At 36.1% G+C, this 21,824-nt stretch overlaps 1 protein-coding gene across 1 annotated transcript in view; it reads left to right on the top strand.

Annotated features, from left to right (window-relative positions):
• DLC1 (DLC1 Rho GTPase activating protein) overlaps window positions 1–21,824 on the top strand; it is a 216,431-nt gene that overhangs the window by 12,011 nt on the left and 182,596 nt on the right. The window contains exon 2 of the mRNA XM_040063971.2: window positions 2,610–3,777. Within this exon, the coding sequence (XP_039919905.1) occupies window positions 2,722–3,777 (1,056 nt within the window). The 5' untranslated portion in view covers window positions 2,610–2,721. The remainder of the gene's footprint in view (window positions 1–2,609; window positions 3,778–21,824) is intronic.

Genomic DNA, 21,824 nt, shown 5'->3' with positions numbered 1-21,824 from the left:
ATGTTCTGTAGATTTTCATATTAAGTGCTAACATGCACTCATTTGTTAGAGAACAATAAAAGTGCCCATGTCATTTAGTTGTTTCTCTTGCACTTCAAGCAAAGTGTTTTATATTTCTCTGTTTAATAATTTTTCTGCAGTCTATGAGGCAGCCAAAATGAGTGATGATGCAAGTAACAGAAAGGTTCCTAAAGTAAAATGTTTCTCGTCCCCCAAGAAACATAACTCACCACATTCAAAAAAATGAAAAACAGTGACAGATCTGTTCTCCCATTTATGTAACTCCATCTAGCAACTCCATCTAGCAACAATATCAATACATGCCCATTAAGTCTCTGGGAGCCTGCCTTCTGCACATTAAGAGTGGCCTAATATTAGGTAGGTGGATGCATGCATGTCATTAGGAAGTTGCATTTTTTTTAGATTTTTACCCTTAACATTTCTAGCATCTTTTTTGATTCTTGTTAGAAATATCCCTATACAGCTGTGGCAACCATGTTTAATTTTCTCAAAAGTAGATGAGGGCAGTGTTCTAGTAGAGGAAGAAAGGGAAGCTGCAAATATGTTGCACCCATATGCAACTCCAAATATTACTCATGGAGGATTGTAGAAATCATTGAGCCCTTTCTAATAAACATGCCTCTTTTCAAAAATCAAAACAAAACAGTGGTGGCTGTAAAATTAATTGAAGAGCTTTAGTGCCCATCAGGAAAAGGTGCAGCTGAAGTTAGAAGTATTATCATTATTGATTTCTCACTCTGGTAATTTTGGACCACATGCACTTAGAAATAAAGATGAAATCAGAATAAGAATGTGCTGCAATTTTATACAATAATTTGACTTTAGATTTTAATATTTGGGGTTAATCTCATATTTAGCCAGGAAAGAAGAGAGAATTATAAAATTATATTAACTTTTTAGTCCTAAAATATGCCCCTGAAAGCAGATAATTTTTTTGGCCAGGCTCTGTGTGTTATTTTCCATTTTACTCAGCCTCCCACACGCTAATGACTTGTGCATGGAATTTCATATACTCTATGAATATATGTTCTTTTTAAGCAGAGTCTCCACAGAGGTGGAAAATGTGAATGTGAAATGAAGCTTGCCATGCCTAAAAGAAAGTTAAAGATCTAGGACTGTGTACAAGTCTATCCTGAAAGTCAGTTTGTCAAGACATAATTTATGGAGGTTCAGTTGCCCAGGCATAATTCTGCATTTCTTTCAAGATAAATACTTTTATACTTTCAGGCATGTGGTTTGTCAAGACAGCTTTGTGGCCTGGTGGACAATCAGAATTTGCCTTAGTGGACTGAAATGACCCAGAACAAACTCACTACTTAATCTTCTTTATTGCTGAAATCAATAACCAGATCCATGCTAAGTGCTGACAGTTCTTGTGAAGGGAGTGAAAAGTAGAAGTGTCTGTTCCTTGAACTTCTAACATTTTATGAGCCAGAAATTCTGCTTTCTTTTTGACAACGAACTTGTTAATTTTATAATCCATATACTAATATATATTTTTTTGTGCTAGTATACACATGCAATGACACAAGATTTATGTATCTCAAGTGCCATCATAGAGAATGCCTAAAACAACGGCCAGTGAAAATTCCTCACACAGAAACCCAAGCAGGGACAGTGGCCTCTGACAGAGCCAGGCAGTCCAGGTGAGGAGCAAAGCTACAGCCAAACATCTACATCACAAATATCACAATCTACCCTTCTGGAGAGCCCTGTCCTAAATAACAACTTTCTCCATGCCTTACACTAGAAGATCATGAATATATTCAGCAAGGGAGGTGTGTTGCAGGGTTCGGGTTTTATCATGTATTTGAATGAGGAAATACACCAAAAACTCAAAGTAATTTTCCAAGTGTTGTATTTTAGAGGGTAGGACTACATGACATTTAAAGGTCCCTTCAAACCCAAGCTTATCTATGATTCTATGATTTATTTTTTTTATCACTACACAACAACTGCAGTTTACTTTGAACTTTCTTGGAACACTTGTAATTACAACTTGGCCTGAAGCGAATGAATCGTAACAATAAAAATAAGAGTCACCAAATGGGCCAAAGATACTCAGAAGGTAAGTAGTTTAAACATTTGGTAAATTTGGAAAAACACTCGATTGTTCTTTATCTCTTTGGGAAACAACCAGTATTCTGCACTCCACAGGTATCTGTGGATGAGGAAGAAATAGTTACTCCATGTGCAAAGCAACTATAAAATATAATGTCATTTATACCCACAGAAATTATTATCTTATGAGGGACACAGTTAAGCTTGTTGTAAAATTTTGGCTCTGTGGCTACTTGCTTCTCCATGTGCCTGTTTATACTATTTTTGTTTACTTGATATTGGAAAGTAAAAATAAAAAAAAAATATACTGAATTATGAGTGCCATCAAGTTTTGTATGAAAAATATTAAAACTTTAAACAGAACAATCTTTTAAATTCCTTTCCTTCTGGTCCTACAGTCTTATCTTGTTTTACACTTTTGTTTAAACTGTTTCTTCTTTTTTTTTTTTTTTTTTTTTTCTTTTTTTTTTTTTTCTTTTTCTTTTGGGAGCTGATTCAATAACAGTGTCTTTTTTTACTTCTTGCAGATGTTAAAATGATGAAACTTTCTCTTCCTCCGGAGCAGTGCACAGCAGCCATGACATCTCCTCTGGTCCTCTGTGGAAGGTACATTGCAATCTGCTGCTGATCTGTTATGACATGTCTCTAGCAATCAGAAAGAAAAGCTGGGAAGAGCATGTGACCCAGTGGATGGGATTGGCTTTGGAGCCTGTGGAGTATAATACAGCATGTCATCACGGACTTGTAGCTGATAACTTGCAAACAAGTATGGAAAAAGATGAGGTTTTGAGCGTGGGCCGGAAAGAAAAATCTGCTTCATTTCCAGAGTGTTGCTATGGTGGAGAGGTGACTGGCTTCCCTGAAAACCAGCTGGGAAATGTTTCGAAGGAGGTGGATGAAAATGATAACCATGAGGATGAGGAGCATTTTCTGGAGGCCAGCACAGAAACTCTAGTCCATGTGTCTGATGACGATGATGACTATTCTGCACTCAACCTGGATAGTGTTAATTACCACATTGCTGCTGCAGGAAACGAGCCCAAAGATGAAGGGCACAGCTTAAATGGAGCAGGCTCCTTAACACAGATGGTACCAATAACAGAGTGTAACAAGGCAGCTGAATCATCTGGAATCAGTGGAGAAATAAGTGAGGAACCTGGCTGTGACATAGTTCCTAAAGAGGAGAGGAAAGAAGAAGATGTTTGTGGCAGTATTGGCCAAAGCCTGGAGCTTTGTAATGATGAAGTCTTAAATGAAGTAGTGGATGTAGAGAAGGAAAATTGTATCAATTCTCCAAATGTGAAAGAAGTTATTATGCCTGGGAAGCAGCTGCTTCATACTGCTGTAATTGCACAACAGCGCCGGAAATCTGATGCTTTCAAAGACGGCCTTGGAAAGTCTGAGTGCAATGTGGTAGACGGTGGGATTTCTTCTGAATCATACACCAGTAGTGATGGACAGCTCTGTTTAGCAGTGCAACCCAGCAACGGCCTTATGCAATCTTCTCCTTGCTCTTGCATCCCGGCAGTGGAAAATGGTCTGGATGGAAGTGGTTTCACAGAATCTCAAGTGGCCCCTGAGAACAAATGCCTTTCAAATGTCAGTTCAGCAGAAGACATTCAGTGTTTACATGCAAGGAACCATTTGACCACAAACGAAAATTCAAACAATCAAGTGAAACTGCGTAAAAGAAAGGTAGGAGGCTTGTAGATTGCAGAGTTTTTTCAAATATTTTCCCCCAGTTTCTGATGATGGTGATTGTTTCATTAATTTATGAGGGTCAAATAGTTTCATAACAAACATGTGTATACAGCAACTAAATTTTAGGAGCTTTTTTTTTAAGATCTGAAAATGGCTGAGGTATGAATTTGTATGGTACTTTATATTCACTTTATATATATAATTTTTTATATTTCATATATGCTGTTCAAGGATAAATGAGTACGTGTTTTCTTCTTTGGTTTTCTGCAGCTATCATTATCTGATTCCTCTTAGGAAAACAGATTGTGTCGCGGGATTTGGAAGCCTTATTGAAAAAGAAAGTACAAGGAAAAAGTGCAATAAGATTTTAAAAGAGAAAAAAGCGAGTGGAAATATTTTGCAGTAGTTCTTTGGTCTTTAGCTCCGCCCTATGAGCATATGTTCTTGCAAAAACAAGTATTTGCTGAGTCTGAAACAATATTTTATGATTTTAATGAAACAAGAGTTTCACTGTCTTCACCGAGTAAGGAAGGGTATCATTACAAAAATTTTATGGAGATATTCCTTGGAAATAAAACTCCCATTGGCTTTAATAAAAGGAGATGTACTGATTGTGGCACTATGGAATTCATCTTAGAGTCAGGCTTTGTCAGTTATGCTGCTTTTTCTAGCTAATAACCAATTTGTAATTGTTTACTTCTCTCTGCCTTTTTTTATTTGACATCATCCAGCTTCCTTTGTCTGGGTTTTTTTTATACATCTGGTTTCTTTTAATTGTGTGGGCTTTGTCTGTCAGCTATAGTGCCTCAGTAGCTGTTTCACTAAAGTACAGAGTCACATATTTGAAGTACTCTATGCCCACACAGCATCCTGGTGGCCATTGCTTCCTTGTGTAGACCCTTTGGTTATAGTAACACCAGATTAACATGGTGAGAAGATGTAAGCAAGTCTTGCCTAAGGTTTCAGAAGCCCTCAAAGCCAGTCTTCTTTTGGTAGTTCACACAATCACAGTTAATGCAGTAACAATTCAAATGTCTCAAAGTTACAAATAAGAAACAAAAGTATGACTACTGGTACCAGAAATGCCAATGAAAATGGTTCAAGTTTAAAAAAAGAAAATTAACCAAATTGACATTGTCGCTGAGAACTAATTTACTATTTTAGCCATTTCTCATCTGCTTTACTTTGGCATCAAATTTTCTTTTTAAGTATGTTTATTGATATTGATGTGTACATTTCATATCATTAGCAAGATGCAGCATGCTATATTTTTTAATAGTTTTTATTTGATGCTAGTTTCCATGTATCTCCTTGGATCTTGTTTTGAGATCACATACTCATCATTTTAATGCACATTCATGAGCATAATTTTTGAGAATGTATGTATGATTTGTGTTTGTGCCATTAACTATTTCAAAGGACAGACTATAAAAATTCCACTGAGACTAATAGTGAGACAAACTAAGAAAGGAGATGAGCATAAAAAGGAGCAAAATGAGGAGTTTCGTCAAGGAAGTTTGAGCATTACAAGGCTGAAGCAACTGCAAAATTGTGTGTAATGTAAAAGGGGATAGGGTCTGTATATCCCAAGGAAACCTCATTCTACTTTGCTTAAAGAAATCTTTGCCAGCCACTGTAACATGAATTGCAGAAGGGAAAAGATATGATCTGCTATTGTTTGTGGCGCTATTTATCTTTAAGTTCACAGGACACTTCTACAAACAACATTCCTGCATAAGGGATTTTCTCACTTATATCTAACCATGCACTATTTTACAAAAGCCTGTCTGTGGTGGTAATAGTGTGCAATGAAAAATGTGCCAATGTTTACAAACTTCCCCAGAAAGCCACTTTTGTAATTTTAAGAAAACATTAGAAAAACTGCAGACTTGAAACTGAATCCATCCATAAAAGCCAAGTATTTGCTTTGCAGTGACAGGAAGACTTAAGGGATTGGGAATGGTATATAAAACCTTTTCTCTCAAGGTCAGCAGTTCAAAAAGTGCAGTTAAGGCCTAAAACACACCACTGTCTGATTAATGCTTAGTGTCAATTATAGTTGCACATAATCATGTGCCCATAAGGGTCAGAATATGGGAAAAGGCACATGGAAATGAATTGCTAAAGGTATTTGGGCACCTAAACTTGAGGTAGCACACTTGAGGTGATCATAGAAAGGTGCTGATCTTCAGCCATTTTCATGACAGTTATAACTTAGGACCTTTGAGTAGACTTCTGCTCTTGCGCTTGCTGGTACTAAATTCTTTTGCAAATCTGTTCCTCGTTAACATATTTTAAACTGTTTTTAATTGTGGCAATAGAGCATGACCTTCCCTCTTATCTTTAGATCAGCTGTCTCCAAAGCAGAAAACTGAGGTGAGAGACAGTGTGGATCTGATATGCTTGCTCTGCAGATGGATGCAGGTTCGAGGGCTTAAGGGCTTAAAGTTTAGCATCTTTGACCAGCACTAACTCCATTGCAGTAAATTGCTTTAGTCATGATGGATGAACTGACACTGAAGATGCTTTTTGCAAACACATACAGCTGCTGCAGCATTCTTTGCTCCCTCAAGTCACCAGGGTTCAAATGTTCGAAGCACAGCACCCTCTTTTCCTTCACTTTCTCAGAAAGACTTCCTTAGGCTCAGAAATAGGAAAGACCTGAATTTAATTGTGAGAAGTTAATGATATTAGGTCTAATTGAGAGATACAAAATAATCAAGCTTTCCTGGTTTTCCTATTTGATAATCAATTCAGTTCATCCACAACATGAAGTTCATGGTTATTAGTGATTCAGAGTAGCAGAAACATAAGTGGATTAACTAATATGTGGATAAAGCAGCTAGACCCTTCTGCACAATTTCCTGGGTTAAATAAAATTAGATTTTAAAATAGTCACTTCACAGAATTGTGCATGGAATCATCTTTGGAACTTAAAGAGAAAACTGTAGTGCTTGGGGTATCAAAACAGCTCACATGTATGTTCATATGTAAAAAGCAACAGAGCTTTAAGCAAACAGTATTATACAAAACTAGAAGAACACCAACTATTTAAAGAATACCAACAAAAGGAGACTATTTTTTTATTATGCACTGATCTGTAAATGGGAGAAAATGGCCATTATCTCATACAGAATCTGTCAAATTTTTGCATGTGCTGCATGTTATGTTTTCTTCAAGCTGCTCCTCTCATCAAGCTTAGGCAAAGACAGAAAAATCTCTGCTGGGTCATATTGAGAAGGTTCACAAATGCAGCAGAACTCTAACAAATTAATTTTGGGTTTTTTTCAACACAAAAAAGGAACTACTTTATTCAGCACCAGCATAAAAAGGTGGCTTGAGGGATCTAGTTTCCCAGTAAGTTCTCCCCACTCACTTCCCAAACACAATTGCAGCTGTGCTGTTGCAGCCAGTGATAATCAGTGTTTTGTAAAAGTAATTTTTAAAACAAGGCTCAGACAGCTCTTTTAAATGACAAATCAGTAAAGGAGTAGAAAATCCACATTGTAGAGTGTGGCTCTAAATAGCTTGAATAAAAATACATGAAGTTTTAAAAAAAGTGGAACATTAACAAATTCCACTTACAAAACAAATTTTGGCTTGTTCCATATATTGCATTGTTCTTCCACCATCTCCTCCTCTTAGTTATTCCTAGAAATCATTCACTATAAATGGGAAGAAAACAGCTACAGAAACAACTGTGACTGTTCATCCCTTTCCTGTAGGACAGTGTAGTTCCTCAAGGCAGTCTGCTTAGTAGCTTTCCAGTTTCAAATAGATGATGTAATCTTAAAGTCATTCCTGCAAAGGCAAAGAATATAAGGGCTATTCCTAATGCTCATTATTATTGCTACCACTTTAATCCAGATTTCTAGATCAAATACGGTGTAATTTGCAAAGGATGCTTAAAGACACAGCTAATGTCAGCATAACAGCAGCTGCCAGTGTCAATAAGATGAAAATTAAGAGTAAGATTAACAGAAGACTAGCAGTAAATATCAAAAGAAACCTGGGTAGAAGGTTACCTGGAATGACACATGTCTTTGGAACACTGCCTTTTCCCCACAGGAAAGCTGTGAATTTTTGAAACTTGGTTTTACATTTCCTGTACTGTTGCAATAAATTTTGTTTCTTTATTTCAACAATGATAATTATCCTAATGTGAGAAAGAAAAAAAAATTACTTACTTGAATTCAGACTTTTCCATCCGTATTTGTTTCTTGAGTATTACACATGTTCATGAGATGGAAGACTGAGTCTCTTTCATTACAATCAGAATTACATTTTGTTTCACAACATTAAGACTATGATTTTTGGGGCAAGTTAGAAAGTTAGGCTCTTCCAGGAGCTTCTGTTTGTATAACCATAAATTAATTTCATGGGAAACTTACAGAACTTTGCTTGCTGGCTCATACTAAGGTATGTGGGAGGAAAGCTACAAAGAAACCCATAAGGGGGACCTATTTTACTGAAATTGTTTCTTTGCAACTCTTTGTGTGCCATCTCTTCTATTCTCATTGTATGATCCTTTTCAATAGAGCATTTAAAGGTATTATGATCTTGTTGTCAACAATAATATGAAACATTGTAGGTATTTTTCTTATTTTATTGCTGTTTCTATACCAGTTTCCAGCCCTACCACCATTATGTCTTTCCGAAGTCTTAAAAGGAAGTCTCCTTTTACCTCAATTCTTTCTTTTTTGAATGGTGATAACCTAATGGTTCATCATTTTTTTACATTTTTTAAATTTAGTTTTAAAGATTCTTACGGTGGTTTTGTTATTTCTATTTTATAGAAACTGGTTTCATAGGGATCCAGCCTGAGCTATTGCTACATAAATAGTAGGATGTCGGCTTGTTAGGGTTGCACAGCAACAATAACTCGGACAGATCAACATAGGAAAAGAAACATAAAAGATAAGAGCCATAAAAAACAATAAGACTGTGCAGGAAACCTTAATTAAAACATTAAATTAAAAATATGTGTTTCATTGTATTTTGATTTTGAAATGGAATTAAATTTACCTTTTTCTGAGACTGAGCCTGTAAACGTGTGTCAGAGGGAGATGACAACTTTAAAAGTTGGTGATTTTCTGAGTCAATTATCTTTAATTATTCCTTTACAAAATGATAAATATTCGCAGTCATTTCTCACATTTTGTTTTCCTATTGAGTATTTTGATAGATAGTCATCATGCAAATATTTTAGTGGAGGAATCCAAAAACCAGGGAAGAAGTCTGTCCTGTAAAATCATAATGATCGTTAGAAATTCTGAAAATGTGGGAGTCATGAATTTTATTTGGATGGTTGTTAGAAGACCAAGGTTCCTGTGCTTCATTTTGGTCATGGAAGACCAACTCCCAGCTGCTTAGATCTAGACATTGAAAAAGAATTAATGGATGTCAGTGGAACTGCCATGTTCTTAGAGTATGCTTAAGTGCCTTGCTGAACTTGGGTGTTATAATAATTTGTAACTTTAGAGACAACAGAAGCTAGTTACTATAGAGGTATTATCATAGTAAAATTACTTCAAATTGTATGGTTCTCTAACTGTATTTCCTGTAAAATTCAGACCTGCACTTATGCCAGAGTAGCTTCATTTTTATATACAGAGATAAATAATGTATTATCAAGTATGAAATTTGGATTTGTTTTTGTTCCATTTATGTACCTTGTATAATTTTCAAACTTTTTATAGATTTTTTTAAAGATTCTCAAACTTTCTAAAAATTTTAGAGACGAGCATGGATCTGTTTATTTAAATTAGTTATGTGAATATGAGCACCATCAAAAATTTGTGAGAGCTCTTAAGCCACAACAGCTTTTTGAAAGGTTAACTCCTACCCACAACTCAGAGCTACAGTCTGTAGTATTAGTACAGTGGGCAATTATTACTGAAATCCATAGTTGCTTCACCGCAAGGAATTTGCTGCATTTGCACATTGCTATTAAACAGTCACAGTTTTGAAGGCATTGGGAAGAAACTGGCAAGAGATGCAAGTGAAGCAAAACAAATAGTACGATTTCTTTGAAAAAAAAAAATGAAACCTTCTTGGCTGTCATCAATATTTGTTTCTCTTTTCTGCACTGAAAACCTGCTTTCTAAATTTACCATTTAATAATGAAAATGTGTTTCAAAAATATAAATGTACTGATGCAGTTGGATATACATTTTTTTAAATTATGCATATTTCCTATGGTAATTAGTAGAAAGTGGTGGTCATAAAGCACTCCTATTATTGTGGTTACATGACCATGAGTTTTCTCTATTACTTTCAGAAAAATACGCATCATAAATATTATCTCCATCTGGGAAGCTAAAGAATGCTTTCCCACAGACTTCCTTTATGTTTGGACTGAAGTATGATGTATTTCAAACAATGTGAAAAGTATTTAAAACAAATTCAGAACAGGATGGGATGATTGCCAAGCCATTACAGTATAACCTTTATGCAAATTTTACTTTGGCACATTTTTGTGACAGTGTTCAGCAATAAATTTTCGAGGCTGACAGTGTTGTCTAGACTGCAAACCAAGAGACTGTTGCACATCAAATTATGCTTGGAGCTGAACTACCTAAAATGGTCATGAAAGTATTTGTATTTATAAGCAGTTTGTAGTCACACACTACTGCTTCACCAGAATCATCTTCCTGCTTCTAGGGACCAATCTAGAGAGCTTTAATTCCATGTAGTGTGTACTCAGATTTCTAATTTTGTCAGTTCTGCAATACTGATTGGAAGACGACTTCTAAAACGTTTTTTTGTTTTGTTTTTAAAATGAATTTTTAAAAACTCCTTACTGGCCTACTATCTACTGTCTGCGCTCTATAAATTGTCAGTGGTAGGTCATGTTAAATGGGCCAATGATCACTTGCTAAAATGACACCAGATTTTTAATTAACACCAAGCTTTTGAGGGAAGCGGTTTTGGAAGGAATGAGTAGTATGCAAAACCTTTAACAAATGGGAAGTGGAGTTAAGACACTTGGACAAAACACCCTGGATTACATGACATCACTGTCCACAGCACACTTTTCTGTTGGTTAAATATTTATTTTTTTTTTTTTAAAAAAGGAATTTGCTTCCTAGAGCTGTTCCTCTGGCACATTCACAAGCATAATGTTCACTTTGAATTAACCTTCAAGTGACAACAGAGAGATCCAAGAGGCACACTGAGCTTCCATCCAAAAACCGTACTTACAGCAGTAATCAGAAAAGACAGTATTAGAGCATTAAAGAGCCTTTGATGCCATAGCTATGTCAGAACAGCTTTTTTAAGCACAACTGTCTACTACAGACATAACTTGTGCTAAAAGTAAAGTTTTTTAGTGTTGCCATGTCAAAGAAGGAGACAGGGAAGAACAGCATACCCTGGCCAGCTCTGGGAGCTGAGGCTTTACATCAATCTTTGCCACTGCTGTCAAGGAGTACTTGACCATAGAAGTTTGGTGGTGGGTTAATCCACAAGTATCCGAGTCATTCCCATGTGATAGGTAAAGGCAAACAGAGAGAACCACTCTTGTGAGCTAACTGCAGCAAGGTGGGAGCCATCTGCAAAGTTTATTGTAGGATTTTTTTCTTGGTGTTTTCTTTTGGTTGAGTTTTTTGGTGTTTGGTGTTTTTTTTTTTTCCTTTCCATCATAATGGTACATACGATTGAAACACCTAAAATGTGTTGCTCGTGCTTATCTCCTTTTACTGCTCTCTCTCAAAGGTGACATAAGAGGTTTGTAAAGGCAAGGAGTTTTATGCCACAGAAAATACACACAGTGAATTGTATATGGCTTTATAAAATGAAACAATACTGCTTCTGCTGCCAAAAGCTATTCCAAGCTCCAGAGGATATGGCCAAAAATGGTTATGAATTCAAATTTAGAGGGATATTCTTCCTCCTTTGAAAAAAAAAAAATCTAGGCAGCAATACACCGTGAGCATGTGTGTGCTCTGAGGTAAATGTATGGCAAATGCATACCAGATCCTCACTGCTTTTCATAACTCTGTTACAGCTGATGTCTAAAGCTTTTACAACAATGGAACATTAAGAATTTGGTTTATGCACACAATGCTCACGAGAAATTGGCTCACTGTAACATGAAGATGTCCTTCAATATTACAGCAATAACTTTCATGTCTTAAGTTTCATCCTGTCTTTGCACTCTCATCTTACATAAGACTTAGAATAGCAAACAGAATATGTATTTATGTTAAATAGCAGTCTATTTATCCTTTTCTGTAAGGTGCCTCCTTCCTAAACCTTTTCTTCACACAGCACATCCAATTAAACAAAGGTTTCTATTTGAATATCCTGAATATTTTGGTAATGTGTTATCTACCCAACAAAAAATATCTTTAAGGAGCTGATTATATTCTTGCACTATGTGTTTTAATCTCTTGGATGGTATCCTCAACGTTCTTAAAGAAAAAAGCATTATTAATCATTGATCTGTGATTCATGGCTGTTTGATATGAAAGCATGAGAAAAATCAGCAAAAAAAAATAAAAATTCAGTGCTAAAGCTCATGGCCTGCGTTGCATGTAATTTTATCTTAAAAATATTTTAAAATTACACTTTATTACACTGAAAATGAAAAAGCATAGCCAAACCTTGGTAAACTAAATCAAACTACTTTCCTACATGCATATTCCCTGAAAAACACTTTTCTTCTGATAAATGCCAAATTGTATTTATCTCACACAGATTTAGTAGTGATTCTGTGTGCATATTACGCTTCATTCAATACAGCTACTGAATTTGTTCCAGCATGTTAAACCCACCTCTTTACAAATACTCCACTGCTTGGTAGATGATGACAAGATGATCAAGTGGTAAATGAACATTACTATTTAGGCTTTCTATAGAAAGCAAATTGCCAGAGAGTAAATAAGAGGAGAGAGAGTCTCTCAAGACCTGTCTTTTTTCCATTGTCTTAGTGGTGGGATAAGACTAGAAAGTAAAGATGTGAGAAACACTTGATTTCTATGTAAAGTGATAATTCAACTCTTGATTATGCAAAACTTTCTTAGCTCATGAAAATTACTCCCAGTCGACCACTCTGTTCCCAGGTCTTTTTCAATATCACTAGTATCAAAGATAATTTGGGGAGATCTTCTCTATTACTACCTTAATTAATATTCTTGTGCATAAATCTACTGCAGGACTCATAAATTGTCACATTTCATAAACATTTTATTAAGCTTTTAGAAATGCTGTGTTTTAATTTTTAATGTAGCTTCTTTTGCAAGTTTTAAATCAATGGATGCTGCTTTTGCAGACTGTAGCCCGTGAATAGTTGTGACAATGGGGAAACCAGCTTTAATCAGAATCAAAAGAAATACAAATATTCCTGAATTTTGCTCTCTTTGGAATGGTAATAGTAGCCTTAGATTAGAATGTATATTTTTTTTTTTTCCTCTAGGTTATCCATAGTCTCTGTCAGACACAAAAAAATCCTTTTTCATCTGGAGTCTTCTAGTCAGGATGTTAAGAACACTGATTCTTCCCTCTACTCTTGCTTTTTCACAAAGTCTTTCTTGTTTGGGTTTTTTGCCCCACTTTGTGTACAAAGCTGAGTGAAATATTGAGAATTTTAGCCATTTTCTTATGTTCATATTGAGTAAAGATTACTCAGTGACATGAAAAAAATGTCTATTTTATTCCTTGCAAGTATCATAATTTCCCAGGGTTTGATTTCAAGGCTGCAGCGAAGCAGAGCTCTATGCAGAAGTTAGGAAGGAAATATGAAGTTGCTGGCGAAATGGATGAGTGGCTTCCATGACTTCGCTCCACTTTGGTATGAGGGAAGAGTCATCCCAAACACCCTCAAATGCCAGTTCTGTAGTTGTGGTTCCTAGACCTCTTGTCCAGCATTCATTCTGTTGCTTAAAATGTGTACCCAAGCCTGACTATTCACAGCTTTTTTTTCTGAGTTTTTTCACAGCTTCCTTGGTGCGTAGTCTGCAGTAACTTTGTCCCTGATTCTGGTCCCTCTCTTTTTCTCTCTCAGTCCTTTCCATTACACTTAGTTCATGGAGGACAAACTCTTCTGCGTCAACAGCATTGCCTCATGAAGCACAATAATGACAGTTTAAATGTCAGCACTGTTAGTCACTGATGATTGTCTTATGGTTTAAATAGAAACTTCTTACTTTTCAGCCATTCTGTTCAGAGGGAATGTTTACCAGCAGCAACATATAATTGTGGAGCTTTGATCTTTGTTTTGAAATGTCCTTTTGAGTGTAAAGAAAACTCATCTATGCTGAGAACAACATTAGAAGCTATTTCTGGATTTAGACCAGGATTCTGAAGGTGAAAGGACACTTCTCCAGCTCTCTCAACAAGTCCTTGGGAAAGTTAAAAATAAGTCTTGCTGAAAAAATATTGGCACTTGTTATTTGAGAAAATTTCTTTATTCCAGGAACTGCCTCATGTAGCAGAAATTTATTTACCATCTGTGTAGACTTGAAAAATTTTCCATCTTACCAGATACACAACTGAAATAGCAACAGATTTTCCATCCAAATGGTTTCCACCAACCTCCGTTTTAAGGCAGTGTTGTAAAAACTTGCAAAATTTTTGCGCTCTCCAAAAAGAGGTAGCTCAGTTAATAGACCATCTGTCAAACTTTGAGTTCTGATTATGACCTATAATAACATCACCTCACAGCTGCTAAAGCAGGTCACTTGCAGGAGGGTAAGCAGGAACTCACAGACATAATAGCTGAAAATTTATTAGGTTTTTAAATTATAGTTCTATTTTTAGTTAATATTACAGTACTGACTTTAAGAAAAAGTAGTCACTTAAGAAATTTATTTACTCTGAGTACAGATGTACTTCCTAAATTTCACAATTCTGCAACTTCAGGGGGAGGGGAAAAAAAGGTAGGAAAAAAAAAAAAGATGCCACCATCAACAATATCCCCACTGGTTCTTGAAATAACTCTAGCCTTAAAAATATGAAGCAACCTGTCTGTAAGTCTGAATATCATGTCTGAGTATTCATATGAATACACAGGCCAGAAACCAAAGCAAACAATTCCTGGGAGACACAAAGAGAAAAAAGTTCAGGAACAGATGTCAGAGTACACAAGCTTAACTTTTGTTTGTTGCTTCTGCATTGATTTCTTTCTCTCATTTGTTTGGTGGATATATTTTATTTTGTTTTTAATACACATCAAGAATCCTCAAGAACTATGGGGGCTGATTCTTTGTTGATGCTTATGGGTTTTTTGATCCCATCTACCAAAATAATATTTGTGTGATTAGCAAGCTTGCTGTTCAAGGCAGTCGTCAAAGTTTCTTATCAGTTCAGCGGTCTGATACGCTGAAAATATTAAAAACCCCTATCTATCATTCTTATTATAATTGAAGGGCTTTTCTGCCTTATCTATTTTTACCTGCCACTCTATTCAGGGTGTTTGACTGAAGGTGCTTAATCCTAAACAGGCCTATCAAAGACACTTTGGCTTTCATAATTCTGAGTCTCTGAACTAGCCTAATTGTACAGCGTGTGATTTTTTTTTTTAACTGAAAGTTTTACTGAATCCTTTAATCTAGCAATTCAAATCTGTATTTTAAACTTACTGTATCTATTTTGGATATCTGTATGACTTTTCTATTTGACTGCATGTGGTAACGTAAGATACTGTTGTTTCAGCAAAATCATATAATTGTGAAAATGAACGGGTCTAAGTTTTAAGCCATTCTATAGCCTTTCTTGCTTCTGCTAAATCACCTACAACCCCAAAATGAGGAAATTACCATTTATATTATTAGCATTCAACTGAATGTTATTCAACAACCTGAACTTTAAAATGTGAGTTGCAGTTCCCAGGGAAACAGTGTGGGTTAAGGTACATATGCATTGTCACGTCTTCATTTGGGCCAGGAGCATTCTTTTGAAGGGACTTTTCTGAGTGACATGATATAAAGCATGAGAGGTGAATGATATCAGATGATGAGACTGTGTGCACTCTCTGATTTGATAGCTGCAGGGCAGACTTGATAGATCTAATGCGTTGATTCACAAAGAACAAATGTTATTTGAAATTATCAATAGTCTGGGAAAATTTTTCAGATATTAGGAGAAAAAAATGTGCCTCGAGGGTAGCAGATTCATATCTGCACAGTGGAAGAAGTATTAACTCAAAGACATAGTCATAGGATTTTACATTCCCATCAGTTGCAATGTGAAAATGTCCAACTCTGTCCCCCACCTCAAATGAACTGGTTGCAAGATACATAATTATTACAACTTTGAGAACAATGACTACAAAAAATCTTCTGAAAACAGATTTTAAAAACACATTAATACATCACAGTTTCCTTTTAGGTGAATTTGATAAATATTCCCTGCTAGAAGAATATAGATTTCTAAACAAACTAGACAGTTTCTTGAGATTTTTATAGGTTTTGCTTTATCAGTTTGAAATATATCAGATGCAATGTAAAACTAGTAAAGAGTATTTTCCTCCTGTGCTTGTGCTTTCTAGTTCTCTTACTAATTCCCAGTAGTCTTGTGGTAATGTGTTCATTCTGTTGGGCAGCTGTTCAGCTCTCCATGAATGCATCCTCCTGATGTGCATTTCCCAGCATTTTGCAAGACAATGTCCTTTTCCACTTCAATACAAAACTTTTTTGAAAGCAAAACCATGTACCACTGGCAATCTAGACAGGGAATCTAATGTAAACATAATCAAACTCAGTGAGGAGTGAAGAAATAGATATTACACTGTATAAGCACTAAAATGATTTTAATATGTGTTTGAAATAGAAGTAGTAAGAAGACAGTCTTTTGTACTAGAGTTTTGGGTTGTTTTGGTTTTGTAGGGTTTTTTTAGGGTTTTCGTTTGTTGTTTTTGTTGGGGGTTTTTTGTCTCTGACACAATTGCCTTTATTTTGCTCTTACTGCCTATAGAAGAAAGGAACTCTTTGGTTTTTCTCTAGGCCCTTGGTAGTAGGACCCAATAGTAAAGAAAATAATATCCCCCACCATTGCCACTGGTATTAACTTCAGTCTTTGGTAAGGACAGAGTTGTGAGCATCAAAGGTAAAGTTTGTCTGTAGAGGGGGAATAGAAAGTGAACAAGCAGACAAAAACAGCTTGAACTGATTTCTTCCCTCCTGGAATATGTTTTTATATTAAATATAAAAATAGTTTGTGGGATTATTAAAGACCTAGTTTTGAGAGCTGAAAATAGGGATGGTTTTCCCCTGGTACTGTCCCTGATTCTTCAAGACAAAAGAGAAGTTTAGTAGCTAGAGGTTGTATTCTGTGGTCATCCCAAGGCAGTTGGGAGTGGGTTGTGTGGGGCTGCGCTAATCAAAAAGACAAGGGAAATGTTTGTATACAATGTATTTTAAGAATCTATATTTGTTTATTGTGGTGAAGCCTAACATTTCATTCATTGGTATACAGCTCTTGGATTCAATTTGAAATTTAATTCTGTACAGACAGGAAAAACTGTTGTGCGTAGGACTCTGTAATGGTGTAGTGTAGTTTATAGTGGGTATTTTGAATTCAGGCCATTTGTCTAATTTGAATTGCTCTTTCTTATTTAACACCAACTGGGATTTACACCCAGGCCAAAGTTTCAGCAGGCAGAGAAAATGTGGAGTGTGACTTAACTCAGTAATGCGTAAGGAGGCTCTGTGTCAAGAGGAATCCATGGAATCTACTTGATAACATTGTTGTTCATTCTCTGCTTGAGTGATTCCCATTACTCCATAACAAATAGTAAGATTTGTCTTTCCTGCCATGACCAAAGCATAAAATTTTGCCTTTCTCTGTGAGTCCCCATGTCATATGCACATGTATTATGTGACAGTGGGTTTTTTGGTCATTTTTGGCAGTGTGTGGAACAGTTGTTTTGGGATTCTATCACTTCACGTGTTCTGTAGGGAAATAAGATAAGGACTCATTTGTTGTAGTTTTTTTCAGTCCTGCATAAATTATCTCCATTTGTGTATTATTTGCGTTTTAAAAGGCGCTATAAAAATTGCAAGAAATAATATTTGTAGTAACTTTTTCTTAAAAACATTATATAGTATTTTTCACACAATCTCCAGTAAACACCCTGAATTTTTTGGTTTGTTGTTTAGGGACTATAACCAAAACTTAGCAGTCTGGGAGAAGAGTTACTGATAACAGTATCAGTGTAAGCATGAACAAATGAAACCAGAGGAATTACATATACTCACTCAAAGGCAGAGCTGGCAGTTCCTTGAATTCCAATATTCAATAAATAGGCTTTGCGAACATGGCATTCAGACCAAATAATTATTTTATTGTTAAGCAATAGTCAGTAGAATAATATTAAATATGTGACTTATAAAAGAATATCTTAGTTGAAATAATATAATGTACTGAAACTGTCAGAAAGACAGTAGAAAGATAGTTTGGATGTGTTCTGGAGATTTTTTTGCAAGCTTCAATCTATTGATTGGCCTTTTGTAGCCAGAAACTTAGGTCCTGAATCTGGGTCAGGGCAATCACAAAGCACAAATACAGACTGGGCAGAGACCAGCCCTGAGGAGAAGGACTTAGGACTGCTGGTGGATAAGAAGCTCAACATGAGCCAGCAATGAGCACTTACTTGCAGGCCAGAAAGCCAACTGTGTCCAGGGCTGCATCAAAAGAAGTGTGACCAGCAGGTAAAGGGAGGAAATTCTCTTCCTCTACTCCACTCCACTCCCTGGAGTACTGCATCCAGTTGTGGATGCAACATCAGTACTCCCCAGCATAAGAAGGATATGGACCCACTGGAGCATGTCTAGAGGAAGCCAAGAAAATTCTCAGAGGGCTGAAACATCATCTGTGAAGACAGGCTGAGAGAGCTGGGGTTGTTCAGTCTGGAGAAGAGAAGGCACCATGGAGACCCTGCAGCACCCTTCCAGTACTGGAAGAGGATGTACAGGGAAGATGGATGGAGGTATTTTACAAGATCATGTAGTGATAGTACAAGGACAGTGGATTTAAATTGAAAGAGTGTAGGTTTAGATTGGGCATCAGGAAGAAATTCTTTAATATAAGAGGGATGAGGTACTGGAATAGTTTGCCCAGAGAGGCTGTGGACTCCCCATCCATGAAGATGTTCAAGGTCAGGTTGGAAGTGGCTTTGAGCAGCCTGTTCTAGTGGAAGGTGTCCCTCCCCATAGCACGGGAGTTGGAACTAGATGATCCTTAAGGTCCCTTCCAACCCAAACCATTCTGTGATTCTATAATATGATTTTTAGGAGTGCTTTGGTTACTTCAACTTTTGCAAGATATTTAAAGAGAGTTGTCTTGGCAATTGATATAGTCTTCCACATTTCCTTTCACAAAGAGTCAGAAAATATACTTTCTAGGTAGTGATGGAGATATTTCAGATAGGTTGTATCTAATGTCAAATGAACCACCTCACCCGGGATAGAATACGGCTACTTGCCACAGCAGCACAAAAAACTAGGTGTATTGGTGAGGAAGATATGGAGAAAAATTATAAATCTGGAATAGAGCCCATTTATTGTCTACTACTGTACCTTGGCAATTCACATCAACATAAGTCATACAGAAGAATCCTATTCTTTGTCTCTTGCTGGATTCATTTGGTACGACAATTGCACTACAATCTGTTTATAAACAGTAAGATGGTTTTGTGACTACAACAATATACACTGATAGAGGGACGCAGAAAAATTTATTAAGAATGATCTTAGCACTTTATTTAAATGAACTGCCTCATGTAAGCCAGAGTTCCTTCAATTAAGCAGTCTTTTCTAAAGCACACTGCAATGGAATTTACTAACCAGAAAGATAACGCTTGTTCCTTGAAAGAAGAACTCAAAAGATTTGATAATTAGCTCTCAGAGGACTCCGCTAGTTATTTTACAGCTGTGGAAAAAACAGTAGAGACCTATTTATTGACCTAGCTATCTGATAAATCAGAAAGAGATCAGTGTCCTGGAATCTTTTTGAACAGACCACCTCCTGACACTGGGAAAGATGCAGATGAGGTCAAAACCCTCAGCTTCCTGTCTCAGAGAGGAAAAGGAGAAAAAAAAAATCTGATAAACATAAAGCTAAACAGAGTTGCTTTGGAAATCCCTAGAGATAAAGGGAGCAGGGGAAAACAATTTTAAAAAAAACCTCTCTTGATAAATGTAGCAAGACAATTCATGCATTCGATAAATACAAAAAAACCCTTCTGATTTTATTTTTTTTTTTCCAATTTGATTACACTGTCAGAACTGAGCCTGAAACTTGAAAAGCATTAACAAAACATCCCCAACAGTCAAAATCATAGCCAACACAGTCATTACCGCACTGACCACAGCATTAAATACAGTTCCAAATGTTACCACTCCATGGGTAGGTCAGAGAAACAGGGTTCAAAATAGAGGGGTACTCAGCATTGTTACTTAGGTCAAGTTCTTTAGCCTTGGGAAAATACTTACCTTGCCTGTCATTTTCACATCTTTAAAACAGAGTTAACATTATCCCTTGTCATGTGTAATGTGAGTTTAGCTGTATTAAAGATGCACAGAAATGTTGTAATAAGAAATTTGCAATTACTTGAGATACATAGGTGAAAATTCCCCAGAAGCCTTAAGATCTTTCAGAGCTGCAATGTAACTCCTGCTTGTTGCACTTCCTTCTATTCTGTATGAAACCTCATGGCTTGTTCCCAGTGAGGACAGGTCTCCTGTTTTTACAGTGCCTGTGCTTTAAAATCATATTTAGGTTAAATTAAGCAGTTCCATTAAAAATATATTATAGGTGTGCCCTTACTGCATGTGCTTTTTGTCTCTCTGAGGTCTTCATACAGTAACTCGAAGAAACTGCATTTTCCAACGCCATTTTCTGTCATTCTTTATATGAGAAGTTCATTTTAGTTATTTGTCTCTCTTCTTTTCAGAAATAACATAAATACTCTGCCTCTTTTGAGGTTGTATCAATATAACAATTCAGCTTAATTGCTCATTTAGAGATAAATATATCTTCTTCAGCATAAACATCTGCAGAGCAACTGTGCCCTGGATGTGAGAAAAATAAAGTCATAGAATGAAAAGTCTTCTCCTATTTGCGCTGGATGACAAACATAGCAGAAGGATGAAAATCAGCTTGGTGAAATCCTAATTTTGTTGCTAGCAAAACCTGGGTTATTTCATAGGGCCTCAGATTTTACCAACAGCCATCAAGTTGCCTAAGCCTGATAATAAAATCTATTTTATCTCATATCTATTTATAATAGATATGAGATAATATCTATTTATCTATTTATCTAATATCTATATATCTCATATATATGAGATATATATCTCAGATATAATATAATATCTATTTATCTCATATTTTAAACAAAGAAGAGCCAAATGGTATTTTGTTCCTGTTAATAAACTCACTGACTTAGTGAAACAGCCATATTGTCTCTTATGTCTCACATTGCTATGAGTCAGAGGAAGCAGGATTTAGCTAAAGCAATGATGGAATTGCAGTTTATATTTTATTAGAAATTCTATAACAATTATGCTTGTTTCTTACTCCCCTATGCAGAAGGATGTGTTTGATGATAGTGACATTCATTTCAACATTAAGTTCTGTACAGGAAGAAATACTTTTAGATTATAAATGTCCTATTCTTCAAATTGAGCAATCACCAGTCCAGCACCACTCGCCGTCAGATGCTTTGAATGCACTTGAAGCCCACAGTGCAGTTCTTCCCTGGGGAGGCCAGCTGGTTGTGACTAGAAATTCAGCACAGCTGGTCTCAGCACTGGCTGTGGCCTTAGTCAGGTCCTTTCTGCAGACATGTACTTCTGCTGTGTTTCTGAGACCATAGTTTTGGCCTCACTAGTGAACCAGTAGCTAGAGTTTTTATGCGTTTCCTTCTTCCCCTGAGCTGATTTTGTCATGGTGTGTTAAGTCAGTAAAAGCTGGCATATACCACAGATAAATATCAAGCTGAATAACCTGATATTAAATATATATATATAACAGTGTAGGGTTTGTAATTCTTTAATTCCACTGGGATAATGCAGTCATACCTCATGAGATAATGCTTG

The sequence above is a fragment of the Hirundo rustica genome, chromosome 5, assembly GCF_015227805.2.
Source record: "Hirundo rustica isolate bHirRus1 chromosome 5, bHirRus1.pri.v3, whole genome shotgun sequence".
NCBI lineage: Eukaryota > Metazoa > Chordata > Aves > Passeriformes > Hirundinidae > Hirundo > Hirundo rustica.
The sequence above is the reverse complement of the archived record's forward strand: the minus strand, read 5'-3'. Positions and strand labels throughout refer to the sequence as shown.